Below are 23,121 nucleotides of genomic sequence, written 5' to 3'. Positions count from 1 at the left end.
TTTGTATCATTACGCTTCCCCTCCATTAAAGGCCCTGAGAAAAACAAAAACGATGTCAAAGAAAAATGCAATTTCCTATGTGAAAAATGAACCAGCTTTTATACAAAAATTTAAAGAGAACGTAGGATACAAAGAAGATGTAGACGTCAATGCAAAGGTTAAGGACTGGACAGTTGTCTTTTGCAGTACTTATAATGCTTTCCACTTCCAGTAAAGACAGTCTCCTTGAGTACAACATTACCTTCATTTGTCATTACTAAATATTGATACTGTAAAATATGTTAGAGATATTCATTACTAAGACATTCAGTGGCGGATCCACAAATTTTCATAAGGCCCATTCCAGTAATGCTATATTGCTTCCCTATATAACCAAGATACATTTTCCAACTAAAGGATGGGGTGGGGTTCCTGCCCCTCTAGATAAGCCTCTGATATTATTCAAAGAAAAATTATCATTTAATGACATCTTAGAAAAGAGATGATTTTATTACTATACAAAGATACTAAAATGAATACAAACTGAAAGCAAATTCTTTAACAGGTTGGGAACAAACCAACCCCCTGTATGGTGATTATACCTGTATAGAGGGATAATCCTTCTTTAGAGGGATAAAATTATCTCTCTATAGAGGGGTATTTTTGTTTGCACTGGATTTAAAGCAAATTAGGGCAGAATGGCATTTTCTAGTTAGATTGGCTATAATCTCTAGCATTATATGCATCAACATACATGTATATTATATATACCGGTATGCACTTTACTAAAAATTAGGATAACCAGTTTTCTGCTAAAGTAACAAAATTTGCAATCTCTTGTATACCTATAATCCTGAGACTACTGTGTTATAGTAGTCTCAGACCTATCTGAACACCTGATCAACAACAAAAGGAATAGTTGACCTTTAAATTTCATGTTAAATCTAACAATAGAAATTCTGTTCAGTGAGGCATAAGTGAGCAGAATTTACCTGATCATCACAGCTTTCAATCATGGTGAACAATAGATTTTATATTTAGTCAGATAAGCATCAAACTGGGCATGTACATATTAAATTAAGTACATCAATTGGTGCATCAACTGTTCCAGGTTACTGCTATAATAAGTAGAGAATGCCATTCTGCCCTATTTTTATTTAAATCCAGTCTAAACAAAAATACCCCTCTATAGAGGGACAATTTAACCCTTCTATAGAAGGATTATCCCTCTATACAGGTATAATCACCATATAGAGGGTTTGTTCCCAACCTGTTTAAATAAAATTCATTTTAGCAATTTACCAAGAACTACTAATATTGAATAAATGATTAGTGGATACAACTAGCATGATAAGTTTTTTTTTAAGATCTAGGATTTCAGAAAATGGTTCAGTGTAATATTAATATTGACCCGATGAATAATTGAATTAGGATTGGTTTACTTTAACCAATTCAGTAAGCAAATATACCTCAACTGAAATTTGATTTCAGCAAGACAGTAAAACCTGTAACATCCTCTGAATAATGGCAACATTCTGCAATGTTCAATTTCAAATGGTAATCATTTATTAGTGATCATAAAACCTGGGATGTTGGCCATTTATTGGGGTCTAAAACCATGTAGCATAGTATCAGTAACTAAAGATCTTAGAAAATTGCATAAAGAAATAAAGACCTTATATCATGTATATTTAAAAATAAGTACTCATTACTCACTATTTATTATATATATACCTCTTATTAGACACAAAAGATACAGAACCTATATTTAGCTATGGAGCATACATACAAAGCATTTGATGTACATACAGTTGTACATGTTGACAAGTATGGTTTTATCTGAAAACTACACAAAACTTGAACTTGAATTCTTTTTTAGGTAAAACATGTATGTATGAAGTCCATTATCACTGTACTATTATGCATATTTTAGGGGCCAGCTGAAGGACACCTACGGGTGCGGGAATTCTCGCTACATTGAAGACCCATTGGTTGCCTTCGGCTGTTGTTTGCTCTATGATCGGGTGGTTGTCGCTTTGACATATTCACCATTTCCTTTCTCAATTTTATCCTTTTGTTTTAGAAATCAAATTGAGTTTTTGAGATTTTCAGGAATTCAGTGTACACGTTGTTTCATGTCCTATTTATGTACATGCATTTAGAGATTAGAATAAATTATCAAAAACTGACCAATAGATATTTTTACTGTTATATTTGATAATAAAGAAAACAAAAAAAATCATGTGACATGTCATGCATGTATATCATTCAAAACTTTCATGATGCAGTTGAAGACAGGTTTTAAAAAGAGACATAATTTTGATTTTATTTCACTCTTTTGTAAATAATTTTTTATTCTTAATAAATTTTATTTACTAATATTAATTTAATATTTTTAACTTGGGTTAATCTTGAAAAGTAATTTTTAAAATTCTAGCTACATGTATATAGTTTGAGATTATGAATGCGAGTTCTTCCAGTACATTTGTACATATAACATGTATAAGTATTCCCTGTACAATATTTGTGAGTACCTTGACCTTCCATACCTGTGTGTGCATGCATTTATGCGCTCATTTCTCAGAAACTGCTTAATCACACAAATCTAATATTACTTAAAAATTTATATACAGAAAGAAATAACATTTTGGTTTATTTCTTTCTTTCAGAGAGCAAAAATGCCAGATTTTGATGAAGATGATGATTCACCAGAGAAAGATGATGAGAAACCAATGGTTGTAGTTCTGAAGAAGGGAGATCTAACTGCTGATGAAGCAAACACTGAACAGAAAGTTCTAGATAGCAAAGCTGATGGTAAGTTAACCAGTAAATAAAAAAAAAGATCTTGTAAAGCACTGAATTAGCATTGATTCTTTGATTGAAGATTGCTTATCCTAGTGTCAGGCTTAAAATGCTATATTGTGAAAAGCAGTCTGTTTATTTTGATAAAGGTCTAAAAATCATGATTGATTAGATCCTTTGATTTAAAGTTCTTTTTAACAGTGATTTTTAATTGCATTGTCATTGGTATTTTGATAATGATATAGCAGCAACCAGACTGAAAAAGCTAAAGAATCATTGAAGATCATGCTTACCATTTTGATATACATTTGTACATGTACCTGTCCATATTGTACAATTGACACCATAGGTTATTATTATTGTTTTACTGCTGCAATACATTGCAAAGATGAAACTGTAAATTTTTGTTGTTATTTTAACAAAACATAGAAAATAATTGTGGAATAATACAAAGACATCAGAAAGGGAACAGATCATTATTGTCTGGAATATTTCTATAAGCACATCTTTATTCCCTATGATAGGGTTATACTTAGGCCAAATAAAAAAGTATGTGTGGTTCCAGTTACATCTGAAAAAAAGTTAGGGTAGGTATGCAGGGATTTTTTTTTTTTTTTTTTTTTTTTTACATTGAGTCTATTTGAGCAACATTCTGACTTAAACAGTGCTTAATGAAAAATGACAATAAAATCTTTAGGGTAGGCTATTTTTAAGCCGAAAAAGTAGGGAAGGTAGGGTTACTGAAACCACACATATATTTTTATTTGGCCTTATAGACGAGGTAATACATGTATTGTGTTACTAATGCATTGCCATAATTCTGTCCTTCTAGAATAAAACAGTGTGAGGAATTTTTTTTGTTAAACCTAACAGGAAGCTTAATTTTGCTGCATGAATGTAAAATGATAACATTGAGAGCATCTTGAGGTCTATCGATGGTCCATATTTGGTCTTGATAACTTCAACAGAAAGGGGAAGAGGCCCTGTCAAAAAAATGTTGGAAGAAAAAAAAGAAAAAGAAAAAAAAAACATTAGAAAAACTCACGGAGAGGAAAGACCTTAATTATTGTGTAGATTGTAGTGTGTTTTGGGGGACTTTTGATGTATTTTATTTACTGGTAGAATATTGTGAATAATTTATACGCAAACTCAATCTGTGTAATTAATATGAATGTATAACTTATGTATGGAAAAAATATAAAATAGATTTTTTTTTATATAATAGAGTCCACCGTTTATCCCTGGACGTTGGATCATTGTAAACACAGGGCCCCTTGTGTATTCTTCCCTGGGTTATACAAGGAAAATTGTATTCAGGTGATTGTCAATAAATGTATTTCAAGTCTTTAAAAAAAACAAAAAAAACATTGAGAGCATGTTTGTGCTTCATTCAAGTTGATAAAGTTTTGGCAAATTTTCTGCTGACTTTTTTACAATAAAGCTACATCATGGGTATTCACACATCTATTTTCATATTTCTTTTCCATGGAAACATTACAACAAGATCACCTTCTTTTATTTTTATTTTCAGACGAAGCAATTGCAGATGGTAAAATCACTTTTAAAAAGCCAGAGAAAAGATCAAGTGAATCAACATCAGATCTTAATACAAGCTCAGCCAAAAAGAAGAAAGACTCAATCAAAGCTTTACAATCAAACTCTAAAAAAGTGAAGGACAAAAAATTACTGTCATTTGGAGATGAAGAAGATGAAGATGACACTTAAGATAATTTATTATTTATGTATAATTGATGTGAAATATTTTTAAAATACGTAAGATGAAGTGAACTTTTTGGAAATTAGCATACTGGTTGCGAGTATTGTTAGAACTTGTCTACTGTGAGGAGAAATGAGAGATTGGAAATCTGTTAAATAAAGAAAACTAGAAAATGTTTATAATGATTACAGATATCAAGTAACATTATAAGTCTATTAACCTTTTGTACTGAATATTAACCTATTGTACTGAAGTGAACCGAGAAAACAATAAAATAGACTATTCATGTACATTGTAGCACATCTAATGAACAGGTTTATACCTTGTTGAAGAATGTATGGTTGTCTATTAAATGCACTTCATTTGAACTCTTGCATACTTGTCTCATTGGCAATCATACCCCATCTCCATATTATTTTTTTTATACGTGTAATTGTGTTTAAATTTATAATAAAAAAGCAGTCAGTCCTTCATGTTATACTTGTTAAATCATTATGATTATTTTTTGAAAATTTTGTTGTAAAAGTACTACAACTTACAATTTTGTATATTTTGTAACATTAATGTCTTTTTAAATACATTTTTATACGATCGCAAAAAAAATTTTGCGTTGTATAATGGTATGATGTTGTCGTCTGCGTCGTCTTCCAAAGACGCATTTAGTTTCCGGACAATATCTTTAGTTTTAGTAAATGGATCTCTATAATTTTTTAACAGAAGGTTCAATACCACTAAAGGAAGGTTGGGATTGATTTTGGGGGTTGCAGTCCCTATAGTTTAGGAATTAGGGGCCAAAAAAGGGCCAAATAAGCATTTTCCTTGGTTTTCGCAAAATAACTTAAGTATAAGTAAATAGAAATCTATAGAATAAAACACAAGGTTAATGACCACAATGGGAAGGTTAGGATCGATTTTAGGAGTTTTGGTCCGAATAGTTAAGGAATTAGGGGCCCTAAAAGGGCCAAAATAAGCATTTTTATACGCCCGTCAAAATTTTGACGGGACGTATTATGGTATACAAATGTCCGGTTGTAAGCAATTATAGGAAACCATATGGCCTGCAACAATGAGAAAAAACCCACACCGTATTAATATAACTAATGGCCTAATTTATAACAAAATGATTTACAAACAACGAATATGACAGACACAAAACAACAATCATTGAATTACAGGCACATAAAGAAAATTGGCGGGGTTAAAAATAAATTATGTTTTCCACAAGAGTGCACACGCTGAAATGCCCTCGCTTTCTTTACCAATCATTGATATTATGTTGATAGTCCTAAATATAAAGCTTTATTACAACTGCCACATAAACTTAACATTAACCAAGAAAACTAAACATTGACCAATGGACTATGAAAATGAAGTCAAGGTCAGATGAACCATGCCAGACAGGCATGTACAGCTAACAATTCATCCATATAACATACATAGTTGACCTTTTGCTTATAGTTTAAGAAAAACAGACCAAAACACAAAAACTTAACACTGAGCAATGAACTGACAAAATGAGGTCAAGGTCAAATAAAACCTGCTCGACTGACATAGATCATAAAATGTTTCCATACACCAAATATAGTTGACCTATTGCATACAGTATAAGAAAAACAGACCAAAACACAAAAACTTAACTGTTATGTTGTACTGTTATACCACTGTCCCAGGTTAGAGGGAGGGTTGGGATCCCTCTTACATGTTTAACCACGCCACATAATTTATGTATGTGCATGTCCTAAGTCAGGAGCCTGTAATTCAGGGGTTGCCGTTTGTTTATGTGTAAAATATTTGTTTTTTTGTTGGTTTTTTTTTACATTAATAAGGCCGCTAGTTTTCTCGTTTGAATTGTTTTACATTGTCTTATCGGGGCCTTTTATAGCTGACTATGTGGTATGGGCTTTGCTCATTGTTGAAGGCCGTACAGTGACCTATAGTTGTTAATGTCTGTGTCATTTTAGTCTTTTGTGGATAGTTGTCTCATTGGCAATCATACCACATCTTCATATTTATATAACCACTGAACCATGAAAATGAGGTGAAGGTCAGATGATTCCTACCAGTTGGACATGTACACCTTACAGTCCTTCCATACACCGAATATACTACACCTATTGCTTATAGTATCTGAGACATGGACTTGACCACCAAAACATAATCTTGTTCACTGATCCATGAAATGAGGTCGAGGTCAAATGAAACCTGTCTAACGGGCATGAGGACCTTGACTGGTACGCACATACCAAATATAGTTATCCTACTATATACTTATAATAAGAGAGAATTTACCATTACAAAAAATCTTTACTTTTTTTTCAAGTAGTCATTAAACCATGAAAATGAGATCAAGAACATTGGACATGTGACTGAGAGAAACTTCGTAACATGAGGCATCCATATAAAAAGTATGAAGAATCCAGGTCTTCCACCTATAAAATATAAAGCTTTTAAGAAGTTAGCTAATACCGCTGCATGATCACTATCCCTATGTTGAGCTTTCTACGACAAAAGTATCAGGCTCAACAAAAACTAAAGTATCAATACTTATCAAATGTATAAACAAGGATTGGGGTTTATATGACAATTTAACATCATTCCAGAAGGTAAGTAAAGGTCAAAATTAGGTCTTCAATCTGTTACATGTCAATCTCAAAATTGTCAAGCCTAGGCAAAACAATGAATGAACTTAAATAAGACCTAAAGGGTAGGATCAAAGGCCTTGTTTCTAATGAATGAATGGGTACCTGGATTAGGTAATGAACAAAAACTTTAACCACAGAGTGAATGTGTTGTTTCCCATTCGGAAAAACTAAGTCCATTTATAGGTAAATTACGAAAAAAAAATGGATTTTTTTTACAAAATTTACTTCTGGATACTATCTTATGATCATAAACAAGCTTCTGTCCAAGTTTGGTAGAAATCCAGTACAGTTTAAGAAAGTTATTAAAATTTCAAAAACTTTAACCACAGAGTGAATATTTGTAGACGCTGCCGATGCCACCAGAATGTAGGATCGCTATGTCTCGCTTTTTCGACTAAAGTCGAAGGCTCGACAAAAAAGAACTATTTTTTTACAAAATTTACTTCTGGATACTATCTTATGATCACAAACAAGCTTCTGTCCAAGTTTGGTACAAATCAAGGATAGTTTAAGAAAGTACTCAAAATTTTAAAAACTTTAACCAGAGAGTGAATATTTGTGGCCGCCGCCGCCTGAATGTAGGATTGCTAAGTGTAATGTTTCCTGGCAGAAAAACAAATAAAATTGAGAATGGAAAAACTTTAACCACAGAGTGAATATTTGTGACCGCCGCCGGAATGTAATATTGCTAAGTCTCGCTTTTCCGACTAAAGTCGAAGGCTCAACAAAAAAGAAAGAGTCATTATATTTCTATGATTTATTGACCATGAAATATATATATTATAAATCTTCATTTCAATAAATAAATCAAATATCTTTTCAATGTTATAAATATAGTCAGTATCACATTAACTCAACATAAAAACAAGAATGAGAAAAAGAGCATGTGATATAATTCAATAAATAAATAAAATGCAATTACTTCAATTTTTAAGGACGGAATTTTTAAGTAAAATTAATAATAAATGTAAGAACTAGAATGTAAAAATAGACGGAATGTTAGAGATTTAACATCTGGCATTAACTCTCAATATAAATAAGAAGTAACAATCAGTATAAAAACATAAAAAATCAAATTTTCAAAAAATATCACAGTTTTATGGAAAATTGTTTAGCTGAAATATTGTTAGCACTTTATGGTGTGACACCCTTTAGGTAAAACACCCACTGGGCATTAGATGTGCCTCCAGCTGACTTAAGACAGGTAACAATTAGTTTTCCCATGACCTGAGCCTTCGATCCACTGTCATTTCCATGGAAACCCACTCCTATTCTTTGATCTCTTGGTCCTCGAACAGTGTCACTTTGTTTAGTTACGTAAAACAGTTCATTATCAACTTGATAAGTGAAAGAGGTTTGTCCATGGAATACATTTCTAAATGGAATATTGGTCGTCTGCCCAGATTTTATAATAAATGGTCCTTGTGGTTTAGCAGCTACACATGTTCCATACAGTGGGAAGATATATTCTCCACTTGTTGGGGAACTGATTGTTAGTATTCCTTTATGTTCTCCTAACTGGGAAGGTTCAAAGGTCACATCCACTGAAACGTCAGTTCCACCCACTGAACCAGGAACAGCGGCAACATTTTTATCCACATGGAAGTTGTGATGATTATCAACCTGAAGGAAGGGAGGAGAAAGAATTAAGCTTAAACTTGTTACTTGAATGTTATAATATTTAAGGAATGACTAATATTTTTTCTGTCTATGAAGAAATAACATAAAAAATGTGGTGCACACTGAATAACCTGTGTAGTGGGTTATTTTGAAGTGTGCACCACATTTTTTTATGTTATTTCGAATAGACAGAAAAAATTTAGTCATTTCTTTAAGGAATGACTGTAATATTTTTTCTGTCTATGAAGAAATAACATAAAAAATGTGGTGCACACTGAATAACGCGCCTAGCGGGTTATTTAACAGTGTGCACCACATTTTTTATGTTCTTTCGAATAGACAGAAAAAATATTACAGTCATTTCATATAATTTAATTCTAAATTCCATTCTAAACCGTAGAAAACCTTGAAAAAACGTTGATGACGTCCCAGTCACATGACTAAGTTATGTCTATGGTCTGATAACAAAATAATGTCGGCCAATCAGAAGACACGTTACATCCAAAATTAAATTATCATAATTTAATTCTAAAAATCGTCTCTCTTTTTTTTCTTTTTTTTTTATAAACAAGACATATATTAACTTTAATAATCACATTTATCCCATAATAATCTGTTTGAAAATTTTGATTTCACAGATTTATTGAAAGGTAAATGGTCTGTAATTCTTAAACATTTAGTCAGAATTTTAATGTTATTTGAACATTTTTTTTCAAAAAGGTGGTTCCAATCAACCTTAGTTCATTGTAAGGAAACAGTAATCTCATTTTCTTTTTAATTTCCACGATTGACATAAACTGGTCTCATGTGATAACCTTTCTACTCTACATACCTTGCAGGTGTAATCTGGTTTTGTTTGTTTTGAGAAGTTAAGGAACTTTGCCATGGAAACCTGGTTATTTCCCAGACAGCAGTGGAAATACAAGGCTTTCTCTGGACCAGCTGGTGTGGCTTTAAGATTAACCTCATAGGTGTAAGTTCCAAGGTCATTACTGGTAAACTCTATTTTACCAGAAGTTTCTCCAACCTTTAAGGGGAGATAACTGAATGTGCAGACATGCTGAAATAAAAGATGTAAGATATTTTAATATTATTTCAATATTTTCTTCCGTTTAGTAATGACATAGCTAGCTTCAACACTTATCTTGCAGATATAACACTTTATCTCTTGGCCTGGAACTAACAAAGATTTTACATTTCAACAGCGCTAAAAATTGTAAAAACACAAAAATCAGGAGATAACATTTTTAGATAAAATTATTTTTCTCAAAGATGATTGAAACAATTGTTGAGTTATCAAAAATTATAAAAAAAAGACAGCTCCAAACATGTGAATTAAATCATATTTATTTGATAGTAACCAAATTAAACGTCGACATCATTTGGTCTCTGGTGGAGAGTAGTCTCTATGGTAAGCATATCACATCTGCTTATTTTTATATTTACCTTAGATCCTTTCTGTACTACAAACTGGCTTGGTATTTGTATTTCTGATGGACATGTGACACTGAAGGTAACTGGAGTATCCAGTGGGTTTTCCAGGGTAATTTTATGTTCCAATGTCTTTCTGACAGGTGTGCTAAGATCTATAGTACCCATGATGTTTGGTTTGATTGCTTTGAAGGACACATCATAGACAACATACTCTCCAGACTTCTCGTTGGTAAATGTGATCTACAGATACAAAAAAAATGATTGTTTCATATCAAAGTTTTCAACATTATATCTTATATATGCATGTACATTTTACATTCAATTTTTCATGGTTAATTTTACATCAAAGTATTTTATGTGAAGTATATCATATATATATATATTCTCTGAATGAACAGTTGGCTTAATTTTTTTTTACAAGCTTAGGTAGCAATACACAGTTAGGAGTTTAGTTTCGCATTTTGGCCCCGGTGGATTTTTCAAATAGGAAAGTTATTGTGTAATAAAATTCATTTTTAGACAGCTGAGTGCTAATTTATCCTTCAAAGATGGTTTATAAGAGCATCAAGATTATTTTTTACATGTTTTATGGGCTATTTTCTGTTTGACAATCCGTATTTTCATAGCTAGACCGGCTACCGGTCCAGAAATTAATGTAATGTTTACAAACACTTTTTTTCTACACGAACTTTTTGACGCAATTTTACAAAAAAATGAGACGAAAGACATATGATTTTCATTGGATTTGCTGAATGATATATGTACACAGTTTCAGAAAAGGTATTACTTCAAGCGATTGAAATTCTACTTTTAGCCAAATTTTGGGGAAATATGTGACATCTTTTCCCCCCTTTTTGCAATATTTTATAACAAATAAATGAAGATTGTTGCCATGGATACACCCAAAAGAAATTATATTTTACCATTTTATATACTGGATATAAAATCTATGGAAGATTCTGATTACAAACATATGCACATATATGACACAAACAGTAAGCTTGATATTGCAAGAAAGCAATGAAAAAGGGATGGTAAAATCTATAAGGACAAATTTTAATATTTTTTCCTAACTGTTTATTGCTACCTTAGATATAGTAAAATGTAATCCTGCAAAATAATTAAAACTGTGCTTGATCTGTATCAACTAGACAAACTTTTAAAAAATAACTTGATAACAAAAACATAAAAACAATTGATTGTTTTTCTATTTAAAAGATCAGTGAAGTAATGTTTTGTTAAAATTTCATTTAGAACTTGACATATTAAACACCTGTCTATTGTAAATGTCTTTTGGTTTTTTGTGTTGTTGGGTTACTGTCTCATTGACATACAACACACATCTCATTCTATAAATATTTTTAAGAAGTTGTTTTTTTAATTCCTTCCCTATTTATAGAATGTAGTTAAAATATTCTAAAACACAGTACCAGAGAAGCAATACATACCTTCATTTGTGTAGCCCCTTCCTTATAGAAGTACATTGCCAATTTAAAATCTTTGGATCCACTGGCTGGTACGTCTAAATAATGCATGTGTTCAATAGATGTTGAGGCATCTTTCTTCATGTCCTCTCTCGTAACCTTGAATCTGAAAATAAAGGTAATTTGTGTATATTTTTATTTGAATAAGAAGACTAAATGCACAGAAGACTTTCAATACTTCATATCTACAAAAAAAATCTAAAAGATGATTTGAACATTTGTACATGAATTATGTAATTAATGAATAGCATTTGATTTACTCAATTATATTGTCCTCTTTTATCTCTTTACACTAGCCATGTGATATTTCTATTACTGCTAGTAGTGAAAATATAAAACAAACTAATTATTTCCTATCTTTTCACTAAAATTGTGCTAGTTTAATTTACTAGTCACTCCTGGTCAAATCTAGGTCATAAAAAGAAATTTGTTGTATATTTTAAATATGGTATAAGTTACCTCTGTGGTTGTTTGAGCCAGTTGTTGACTGGAAGTAGTTCTGTGTACCAGACTTTACAAGGTACCTCTACTGGTTTATGTATGATTGGTTTTGGTGCTTCAGCAGTACCAGTTAAGGTCCAGAACAAACCACTTCCATCAGGTGTTGGGAAGAAAATGGATCCCTGTAATAATGAAAGGAAACAACATTAATACATGTATAACATAATAAAGGTTTCAAATTTTGGTTGTAAAAATTGTAAAAAAAAAAGGTTTTCCCCTGATATTTGCATTTTATGAGGGTGGTAATGCCCTTTACAGTCAGGCGTCAAACAGTCAAAAAAAAGAAGCTAGATTTGTCAAATTCAGCTGATTTTTTTATCGTCTAAAAGAAAGTGTGCATTTTATCGTCATGCACTAAAAATTACTGTTAAAGTCATTTGGCAAGATTTTTTACCGTTATACGTCATGAAAGTACTCCCATTACTACCCTCTTTTATGATATGTACTTTAAATGATATTTCTCATTTAGTCAGTTGTACTTGTGCAGTTCCAGATTATCTCAAACTAATACACATTAAAAGCAATTTTCTCAAGAAAAACAAAACTGCAAAATCAGATTACCAAATATAGAAACACTTGCCTCAATTTCTAACAAGAAAGATCTAGAGAAATGAAGATCTTAATTTATATTATACGACCAAGGTCATTTTCAATCTTTATTGGTACTCACAGTGTCTTTGATGCCATCATGTGTCATTTTTACTGGTTTATATGAGATTGCATAATTTTCTGCCTTCATAGCATCCACCTTGAAAGTTGTAGATCCACTCCACTGGTCCCCTGTTATTATGGGACGTAGAAGCCAGGACTGGTTTGTGCCATTTCTCACAGTTATCGTCTTGGTATCTTCCTCTCTGACTGGAACCATGAAAGGATGTAATGACTGACTTTCTCTGGGGTTGATGGCTGTACAGCTTCCTGTCAAGGTCAAGGTCACTGGTTTGTGAATGCCACCATCAATGAAGCACTGCAAATTCTGAAATGATAAAAAAAAAAATAGCCACTTTTAAGAACACGTTTAATAACTAGTATTTGTGCATTGGATAATTTAATATCTCTTTTAAGTGCATTAATAGATTTTCTAATTTCATTAAAAATAAGATAATTAGATTTCCATGAGAGTATAAGTGAAATGAATAAACATCATTATGAGCACATAGTTAAATACATGATGTTCCAATAGGATGCTTTCCCCAGAACATTTTACGTCACAAAACAAATACCATGTATCTTTAGGTTACAATTTTCTATGACATGTTCACCCCAAAATGACCCGAGGTCAAATGGGAACCTCATTTATTATTGTAAATCAAAGTTGGAGTCTTGTGTATTCAAAATAAGGTGAAAGATGTTCTGTTGAAAATTATTCTAATAACAATATTAGCAAACTAGTTCTTACATCATATCTGATGTCCTTTTTCTCTTGCTTTGGTTCAAAGGTCACCTCAAAAGTGACTTCCATACCAGGTGTGATGTAACCTTCTACAGGGTAGATATTGAAGTCTGGCCTAAATCTCTTTATATCCCAGGTAAATCTATCAAGAAATCATTTTTAGAAATAAATAAACAACATGATAGAGGAATGATAATCATTTCCAAAATTCAAAAATACAAAAATACACATGGTATTCTTAATCTTAAATGCAAGATAAATTCAGAATTAATTCTCCATGGGTGATATTTACAATAAAGAATTTTTTTAAAGCGGTTGCTTGATGTGAAACACAATTTTGAGCTTTATAAGGTCAAGTTATTAATGTTATATACCACATGTCAACATTTAATTGATATTTTAAATCTTTAAGTCAAAGGAAAGTGAAAAGGAGATAGAAATTGGCATATCATCATCCTAATTGTGAGATTATTTGCATCTTAAAACTTGTCTGCAGCAGAAATTTTTTTGGAAATTGTCATGTTAGTACAGTTGTTCCTTTATTCCTAAACAATTTATTCCATCGACTTATCTTTTATGAGAAATGTTTTCTAAAAAATAAATGCAATATTGATTTAATTGATATTTCCAGTAAGTTCTTTTTTTTCATTTTTGTTAATTTATAAACTCTACTAGATATTGATAAGACAGTAACTTATATATGAAGAATCTATACATACTTAGCATTCATGTCTCCAGTGTTTGTCATCACAATCTTTTTTGAAGTGGAGCTATTTTTAAACACACTACCAAATGGTATAGCAGTGGTATCCAAGTTAATCTCCATACCCAATACACATCCTTTGATAGCAAATAATGGCTGAGAATGTCCAGCACATTCCATGTAAACCTTAAAAATACAAGTATATCAAACTTAAGAATAAATTTTAAACAGGTAAATGAGGAAATTGCCAAAAACCTATATCAAAAGGAATAATTTATTATAGAAAATTACAGATGAGTCATTATATTTTCTGTTAGTTGGTATCTTTTGTTAAAATGAGAAAAAAAAACGGAATGTCACTAATATAAAATCCTTATATTTTAATCTTGAATAGAGAAGATATAACTTTATTGATAGAACACATAATAAAATGAATAAAACAAACAACATAATTTCTTGATTCATAAAATATGGAAATGAGTTTCATTTTACATCGTAACAGTACTTATATCAATCCAATTCATACCTCTTCTGTGAACTGTGGGATTCTGTGTTTATTGTTGAGTTTAACTATGACATTACATGTTCCACCTTTGCCTTCCAGTGTTATATTCTCTGTTGGTGTGATGGACAATGCATTGGTCTGTTGTAAAGCCAGTGTGGTTGGTGTCAGAGCCAGTTTAAATGTTATTGGTGCTGGACTGTTATTGACAACTGGTACTAGTGGAGGTTTCTTTAGCTTGCCTCCAACAACCAGTGATCCTAAGTTTATAATTGATTCAGGAACTTCAATCTGAAATGAAAGAAATATATATTGAATAAACTGCATTGCCTTATTTCTTATTTCTCAAATAATAAAAGATTTGTAAATATTTTTAAAATCATCAATTTCCACCTTAAATTGGATGGATAAAAAAACCAATTCAGCATGGTTATATTTTTTTTATGTTGTTTAGAAATAATTCCAAATGCCAAGTAACATTTTTATCCAATAGTAAAATTGAGAATAGAAATGGGGGATATGTCAAAGAGACAACAACCTAACCAAAGAGCAGAAAACAGCCCTGGTCAGAAAAGTTAATAGATATATTTAAGATTTCATTTAGTGTTCCTATGCTGTATTGCATGCTAGGTCATCTATGTTTATTATAATTCAGTAATTGTTTATGTGACAAAAAATGTACAAACCTTCATTTCAGTTCCAGTCCCAATAATCGTAACACTGTTTCTAGATAGTCCATTAATTTCAAATACAATCTGTTCTTTATACACTCTTGCCTCCCTTGGATAGAAGGTAAACAATACATCTATCGACTGCCCTGATGGAATTACACAAGGCTTGAAGTTATGATGCAGATGATCTGTTGGCACATATAAACAATTTACACTAATGTCTTTTCTATCCTTATTGGTCAGTTTCAGCACCTTATTACGATCTGGCATTCCTGCCTTGTAGATGAAACAATTTCCAAAGTTGTACGATTGGAAAGAGAAATGTAGTCCTGGAGTTACGCCCAGTCCTTCGAGTCCAATACTGTATGTTGGTCCATTCTTAATCTAAAAGTACAACAGAAAAAATATGAGAAATATGTAATAATTTTATGTAGAAATTCATCAAACACTTTTTTTTTTTAGATGATTCAGTTTCATTTGAATTTAAACAAGTAAAAACATGTTTAGCATATTTTTTTTTTTTAAATATCAAATATCTGACATTATATCAATCAATTAAAACTTTTATATTTACATTTAATTTTTTATTTCTTTAAATCATAACTTGTTGCATGGTCCATTTTTAAAATTTTTCTAAATGTTGTTTTAAAGTTGTAAATTTTTCTATTTCATTGTAAACATTTCTTTTCTTTGATTCATTTTAGAATTAATACCTTCAGGACAAGTTCACAGTCCTTAAGTGTTGTACGACTAGGTGGACAGAAGACAAGTCTGCAGACAGCTTTCTCTCCATGGAGAACCCCACCACGGCCTGGAGTAATGGACACCATATCTTTCTTCTGAGAGCTCATGTTCATCTCCCATTCATAGTCAAAGTTAAACTTTCCAGAGTTTATGATCGTTAGGTTTCTTATCTGTTGTTCATTTACCTCAACCTGTAAAAAGAAGACTATTTAGAGCTGTTTCAATGATATATTCTCCATTATCATTCTATATTTATAAAGTATAACATAAAATTGAGAATGGAAATGGGGAATGTGCCAAAGAGACAACAACCCGACCATAGAATAGACAACAGCAGAAGGTCACCAACAGGTCTTCAATGCAGCGAGAAATTCCCACACCCGGAGCTGTCCTTCAGCTGGCCCCTAAACAAACATATATACTAGTTCAGTGATAATGAACGCCATACTAAACTCCAAATTGTACACAAGAAACTAAAATTAAAAATAATACAAGACTACCAAAGTGTAGAGACTCCCGACTTGGGACAGGCCCAAAATGCGGCGGGGTTAAACATGTTTATAAGATCTCAACCCTCCCCCTATACCTCTAGCCAATGTAGAAACGTAAACGCATAACAATATGCACATTAAAATTCAGATCAAGAGAAGTCTGAGTCTGATGTCAGAAGATGTAACCAAAGAAAATAAACAAAATAACAATAATACATAAATAACAAGAATGTGTCCCCAGTACACGAATGCCCCACTCGCACTATCATTTTCTATGTTCAGTGGACCGTGAAATTGGGGTAAACCCTCTAATTTGGCATTAAAATTAAAAAGATCATATCATAGGGAACATGTATACTAAGTTTGAAGTCGATTGGACTTCAACTTCATCAAAAACTACCTTGACCAAAAACTTTAACCTGAAGCGGGACAGACGGACGAACGAACGGACGGACGGACGAACAGACCAGAAAACAAAATGCCCCTCTACTATCGTAGGTGGTATCGTAGGTGGGGCATAACAACAGATTACTAGCAGTTAACTGAATGGACAAATCTGGATTTATAGCCAAAATTATAATTCGATATAACTGTATAAGTTCAAATCATTACTTGTATGAGACATATTTCATGCCCTCAGAGAGGTGTACAGTTGAACATTGGTGTGTTAGTTCTTTTCGGACTGTGAAGGGGCAATAAATGCCAGATTCTGTACAAAGTAGGACAATTTATAATATGGAATGAGGAAATACCCATCTCTTTTCTCTATCCTTTCTCTATAATTTGTCTTATGAACTCTGGGTTTCTTTATTTTTTATAAATATTTAAAAAAAACATTTGACCACAAAGTTTAACGTGAAGCTAATATTTTTTCAGTTTTTAATTTTTTTATATTAAAATTTGGGATTTTGACATATTTTTAATGGGGTGTAGGTAGAACCCTATAGGTAGACAAATATATGACATTTTTAATCTAAAGACAGAGAAAGTGAAATGGGTCGAATTTGGCGCTCAAAGTTGCGAGAGTTACATCATAGACGATGTGACGTCAACGTGGGTCATTTGCATAGCTAGGTCAGTAGTCCCATTCATTGACAATGTGGCAGAATAGTGATGCATTTACTAAAATGAGTGGAAATAATCGACATAATAAGATAAAATCGTTAGTGGATTAAGTATCTAATTATAGACATCATGGATAATCTACAGAATTTGATATTTCATAAGGAACAACCATGGAACTAAGGAAACTCGTGTGAACTTCCCCAAATGTAATGGGTAGCAACGTCCGGGGATAAGGGTTAGCAACACTTAGGGGCGTAGATTTTGTAACGACATGCTTTAACCAACCAAAATCATAGAAATATACTAAACCAGGGATAATACCTTTTAAAATTATTTTTTTCTGTCCTATGTGCATATTTAAGATCCCATAGATCAAAAGTAATAGTATTTCTAATGCAATAGGTTAATGGTGGAAAATTAAGGTTGAATTGTAGTTTAGTCAGAAATGTTGTATATTTGTATAAGATTATGATTTCTAGTAATGCTTACCTCTCCAAAACGGATTATATTCATGCCATTGCATATAAGTTCTTCTACTCTCCCTTGTGAATCCTCACACAGTAACGTAGAATTCATAGAATACCCTTCAGCCTTTACATTCAGAGTAACTGGTGTAACCTTCCTCTTAACTTTACATATAATGTTGAAATTTACTTCCTTGTCAGAATTTGGGGCAAAATACAACTGTATTGGTGCCCTGAAATTAGTAAAAATACATGTCTCTGTAGAAATTTGTTAAAAATAGATTAAATTTTTGATTGACTTTCAATTTTAATCAATATCAATGATCAACGGATAGTGACATAGCATTATTTTAAAATTTGTGTGTTCCCCGTTTGTTTAGTGTGTGAATAATAAATTGTTTAAAACTATAGCATTTTTTAAAATTTAAGGAATGTTTGCTTTCATCTATTTTTTTTAACTGACGAATATGACCAGAGTTATCTCCCATTACAACATTTTTTGTTGGTGTAAAAAATTAGGTAAAATTATCATGTAACACTAATGATACCTTGATTTTGGTGGAATAATTCCAGTCATTGGTTCCACCTGAATGTGGGCAGAGAAACCAGCTGAGTGACAGGAATCTTGTTCCATAACATATGAGAAAGCCTCATCTTCGTTGTTGATGATGTAAACACTTTCTGTTGCTGCATGTCCTACAAAATAACATATTGGTATAATATTCAATGAAAAGTTTTCAGGAATCTTTGAAGCATTAGAACACTGTAAATTCTGAAATTTTTATGAGAATTTTTAATTGCAAAAATTGTGGCAGGATATTTTTTTGGAATAAATAAAAAAATGCATCGTCAATTTTGACTTATATTTCTTTGATGCAGCATTTGTAAAACTCATCCCAAGTTTTTGTAACAAGCATTAGGTCCCAGGACACAGTTATTGTCCTTTGGTTTTCGTTGTCTAGGAATATAGTACCTAGCGTGAACAGTGTAAAACTTGCATTTTTTTATTGGATACACTTTCCCAATTTATTTCTTGATATTTAATGTCTGAAATATTGAGTAGGGGAATGAAATTACATGTTAAAAAAAATTTGGCTGCTGAATCTTTATGTTAAGTAGTGATTTGGTCCTGTTAAAAAAGGTCAAATTTTATTACGTATGAATCTGTCAAACTGAATTTTACACCCCCTTAACACAGTCACAGAATTGTCAATACTTTGAGTTAGAGCTGGTAGAAGTTTCTATATTTGTCCCACTAGTAGTACACTACACTGTAAAAATCTTTTTGAGAAAAAGCAGGCGCTATTTTTTGAATTTGAATTTATTGTCTAAAAGAAATGCACTACAAAATAACTGTGTTCTCGGGCCATTATAATTAATGCAATGATTTCTGAATTTACAGAAAAGGAAATTATGGTTCTAATCTCACTGCCTATGAATATTTCAAGTTTATTCAAATTTTCAACAACATCAAATAAGATTCATTTCTCCGTACTTACTTTATGATATATTTTTGTTTTTTTTCAGCATTTTTAAGTCTGTTTTATACAATGCCTAAATTTTATTATTTAACAGTTTCCCAAAAATTAAAATTAGATACCTGTAGACTAATTTCTTATTGCCAATGGAAACGAATATATAGTAACTCAATCATACCTATCAGCAATGCCTTGAAGTTCATGTGAGACCTGTCCATGGCAATATCTGGTTCTCTAGCTTTACCGACCAACAAAAATGGTACAGAAATATTCTGGTCAGGAATAACAAATCTCCAGAATGACTCAACTGTGTCCAGTTCCATAGATGTAAACTCAAATGTAACCTGCAGAAGACATGAATCAGGTTAAAGGTCATTCAAAAAATATCAGGGTAGCTGAAAATACTGTGAATTAAATATTTTCTTCTGTATTTATTTTCATTGATTGAGCAAAAATTGCATTTTTTTTTTGGGAAACATAATTTTGTGGTAATGAAAAATTCTGCATATACTGGGTAAGCCTTGATGAAATGTGCATTTTGTTTAAAACACTTTAATTATTTGAAAAATCTATCAAAACTACAAAATATAGTACACTTATTATTGTTATAAACTAAAAATATCTAATAAATTTTATTGACCGGCCATTTCTTGTTCATAAACCTTTTTTTTTTAAGCAGTTTATTTTGCAGAGTCTGTATTAATAAAATTTCATATATGTATAGTTTTTGCTCATTTTGTAAAATATACCATAATTCCCTGAACAACTGTTGAACGTTATTGTTACTAGAAATAAATATGCAAAGGAAATAGTGTTATTTAAATGTTTTATAAAACTTACGGGGAATCTCTTTCCACTTTTGATGAGACCTTCCATGGTGACACATTTGAATGGTGATACCTTTGTTGTGTCGTCATTTCTATCTTCACAGATCCATTCAAAACTGTACCCCTTGTTTGTAGGGTTAACTACGCCAAATGTTCTATAAATAAAAACCATTCAGTTAGTGGATTCACATAAAACTTAACTACAAATAATACTGAAATATTTCATAAATCTTTATTTTCACAATATAAATTCTATAATATGAAATAGGTTCCCAATCTCATAACTTTAAAATTTTAGCATTTAAAACACTTAATATCAATAAAGAGCAACTGTCATGTACATTAACAAATTTTGGTACACAAATGTATTATTTCTTTTAATGTATGTATCTGCAATTATTTTTGTTTTTTAAAATCTCTCATCCAATAGCAAAATTAAAAGCTAATACAAACATTCAGTTAAACACAAAACACAATAATACACTTACAAAGTTTTCTTAACACCAACACCAACACAACTAAACTCAATGACACGAGTGTTGGGATCAAGAGTTGTTCCCCTTGTTGAATCTCCTGGTCCAGGTAATTCAGGGTCCCGTCTGGCTCCAGTAATGTAATCTGAATCTTGAAGTTCAAAGTGACAATATGGCATCAGACTCTTTCCCTTCAAACCAACAACAGGTCCTTGGATATCCTTCTCTAAGTTTGGTATTCTGAAATGTAAATATGCATGTATAATCATGAATCATATTTCAGCTTTGTTTACATAGAGATAGAGTGTCTACTGTTTTAAGCAGATGGTTGATATATTTATTTTATAAACAAATATATCTGTATCCTAAAAAAATTCATTGATATGGTTCTAGTACAAGCCTGCATTGCAAAGTGTGTAAGCTTCTTTTTATGGCTTATCTATTATCTATCTAGCATAACTATTTTAGTGCACACAAATTATAATGATAAATGTTTCTTGATTGTTTTTTTTTTTAAAGTTAGACCATAAATACCATGTACCTATAAATCTACTATATCATTTTTTTTTCAACTGAAGCTAACAACATATATGAAAAAAAACACAAAAAAAACTACCATAGCATGGCATCAACAAATCTATTTTTCCTCATTTTATGTTTTCATGGTTACACAACCCTGAATACCCAAGGCATCCATTTTAGGGATTCTACTGGGGATTTACCAGATGTTGGTTCAATGTCATTCATAAATTTTTTTTTTGATTATCCAACTCACGTGCAGATAAGTCGTCCTTCATATGTATTGACATCAAGGGGAGAGAACTTGACTGTAAATCTCTGTTTCTTTCCAGCAGCTATGGTACCAAACTCAGGTTCAACACTAAAGGGGATATAACTGGCATCTACAGCATCAATACGAGATTCTGGTCGTTCTCCTTCAGACATGAACGTGACAGCTCTGGTTAATGATGGGGCCATGTTTTCCATTAACACTTGCCAGTTGTAGTCCATCTTTATACTGCCTTTGTTACTTAGATTAAATCTGAAATTGATTATTTTTTAAGAATTGTTTAAATGTAAATTTATGACTCCAGTTGTCAGCAAATATTTGATATCTCTTCAACCCCATTTTTTTTCACAGAAAATAATCAGTAGTTTTAGTGAAAACTTGTAAATTATAGAAACTGCTTTTTGATAATTCGTGTAAAATTGCACCATTACAGACATGAAATATTTTTAACCATTGTTGAATGATTCAGTCAAAAACAAAACAAAAACACATTTAATACATGTTCCAAAGAATAAATGATAGTTAACATTTTCCCTGTACATTATTTTCATATTTAAATAAAATTATACTCACTCAAACACTCTTGTCTGGAACATAAGAGTATCCTTGAAGTGAACACTCTCAGTCTTGCATCCAAATTTACTGAAATCAGCATTGGCAGAAACAAGCAGTTCTACATTTCTACTTGTATCAGGGAAATCTGTAAATGTGGGCTCAGGTTCTGTTTCTACAACCTTCTTCTTAGCACCTCTTGAGCTCAAAGGAGCCTTTGATCCACTGAAAAAAAAGATAAATACTTAAGGTGTGTTTTAGTTCACTTTTTTAAAAATAATAAGAAAATTAGAGAATGATATTAAAGTAGAATGAACTTGCAGGTCCATTTATATTCAGTTTGGATAAGTTTTGGCCTTGCTTTGTTTTATCATATATATTGGATTCCAGGATTGTTGGTCTCCTGAATAGCCAATGGTTATTCCCAAAAATGTGTGGTATATACAATGAAATTGGTATGATAAACTTATTAAAATTCCACTTTTAGCGAACTTGGTTATATACATGGTGGCTAGTTTTTTTAATATTGGTGGCAGAAGAAAGATAAAATTCAAATAAAAAGCATATGTAACTTTGACAACTTAATTTATGATCAATGAATGTTCAAATCACTTATACTAAATGAATTGACTAATTAAATAATTATAGGTTTCATAACGAGTGAGAATTAGATATCGATTGATATCAAGCGGTATCTAATTCTCACAAGTTGTTAAACCTATTTCTCTTATGGCAAAAAGTTGTATGTGCGTGGCCTGTTTGTTGCGAGTTGTGTTGCTACGGCCATAT

At 31.6% G+C, this 23,121-nt stretch overlaps 2 protein-coding genes across 16 annotated transcripts in view; one reads left to right on the top strand and one right to left on the bottom strand.

Annotated features, from left to right (window-relative positions):
* On the top strand, window positions 1-4,976 carry LOC139523370 (uncharacterized protein KIAA1143 homolog). Its single transcript, XM_071317305.1, has 3 exons — window positions 1-157; window positions 2,649-2,793; window positions 4,313-4,976. Exons 1-3 carry the CDS (start codon window positions 53-55, stop codon window positions 4,504-4,506), a joined length of 444 nt encoding a protein of 147 aa, XP_071173406.1. The 5' UTR covers window positions 1-52; the 3' UTR covers window positions 4,507-4,976.
* A 2,906-nt stretch (window positions 4,977-7,882) lies between these two features.
* The window catches only part of LOC139523369 (hydrocephalus-inducing protein homolog), a 67,853-nt gene continuing 52,614 nt past the window's right edge, over window positions 7,883-23,121 (bottom strand). For all 15 annotated transcript variants that reach the window (XM_071317291.1, XM_071317304.1, XM_071317293.1 and 12 more), the window contains 18 exons: window positions 22,354-22,557; window positions 21,766-22,032; window positions 21,006-21,230; window positions 20,531-20,672; window positions 19,869-20,034; window positions 18,761-18,908; window positions 18,238-18,445; window positions 16,162-16,383; window positions 15,464-15,832; window positions 14,802-15,068; window positions 14,292-14,461; window positions 13,579-13,714; window positions 12,850-13,155; window positions 12,138-12,301; window positions 11,643-11,784; window positions 10,207-10,434; window positions 9,593-9,820; window positions 7,883-8,763 (listed from right to left, as the gene is read on the bottom strand). In XM_071317291.1, the coding sequence (XP_071173392.1) occupies window positions 8,275-8,763; window positions 9,593-9,820; window positions 10,207-10,434; window positions 11,643-11,784; window positions 12,138-12,301; window positions 12,850-13,155; window positions 13,579-13,714; window positions 14,292-14,461; window positions 14,802-15,068; window positions 15,464-15,832; window positions 16,162-16,383; window positions 18,238-18,445; window positions 18,761-18,908; window positions 19,869-20,034; window positions 20,531-20,672; window positions 21,006-21,230; window positions 21,766-22,032; window positions 22,354-22,557 (4,081 nt within the window). In that variant the 3' untranslated portion in view covers window positions 7,883-8,274. The remainder of the gene's footprint in view (window positions 8,764-9,592; window positions 9,821-10,206; window positions 10,435-11,642; window positions 11,785-12,137; window positions 12,302-12,849; window positions 13,156-13,578; window positions 13,715-14,291; window positions 14,462-14,801; window positions 15,069-15,463; window positions 15,833-16,161; window positions 16,384-18,237; window positions 18,446-18,760; window positions 18,909-19,868; window positions 20,035-20,530; window positions 20,673-21,005; window positions 21,231-21,765; window positions 22,033-22,353; window positions 22,558-23,121) is intronic.

Source organism: Mytilus edulis, chromosome 5 (assembly GCF_963676685.1).
Source record: "Mytilus edulis chromosome 5, xbMytEdul2.2, whole genome shotgun sequence".
In the NCBI taxonomy this organism is placed as follows: Eukaryota; Metazoa; Mollusca; class Bivalvia; order Mytilida; family Mytilidae; genus Mytilus; species Mytilus edulis.
The sequence above is the reverse complement of the archived record's forward strand: the minus strand, read 5'-3'. Positions and strand labels throughout refer to the sequence as shown.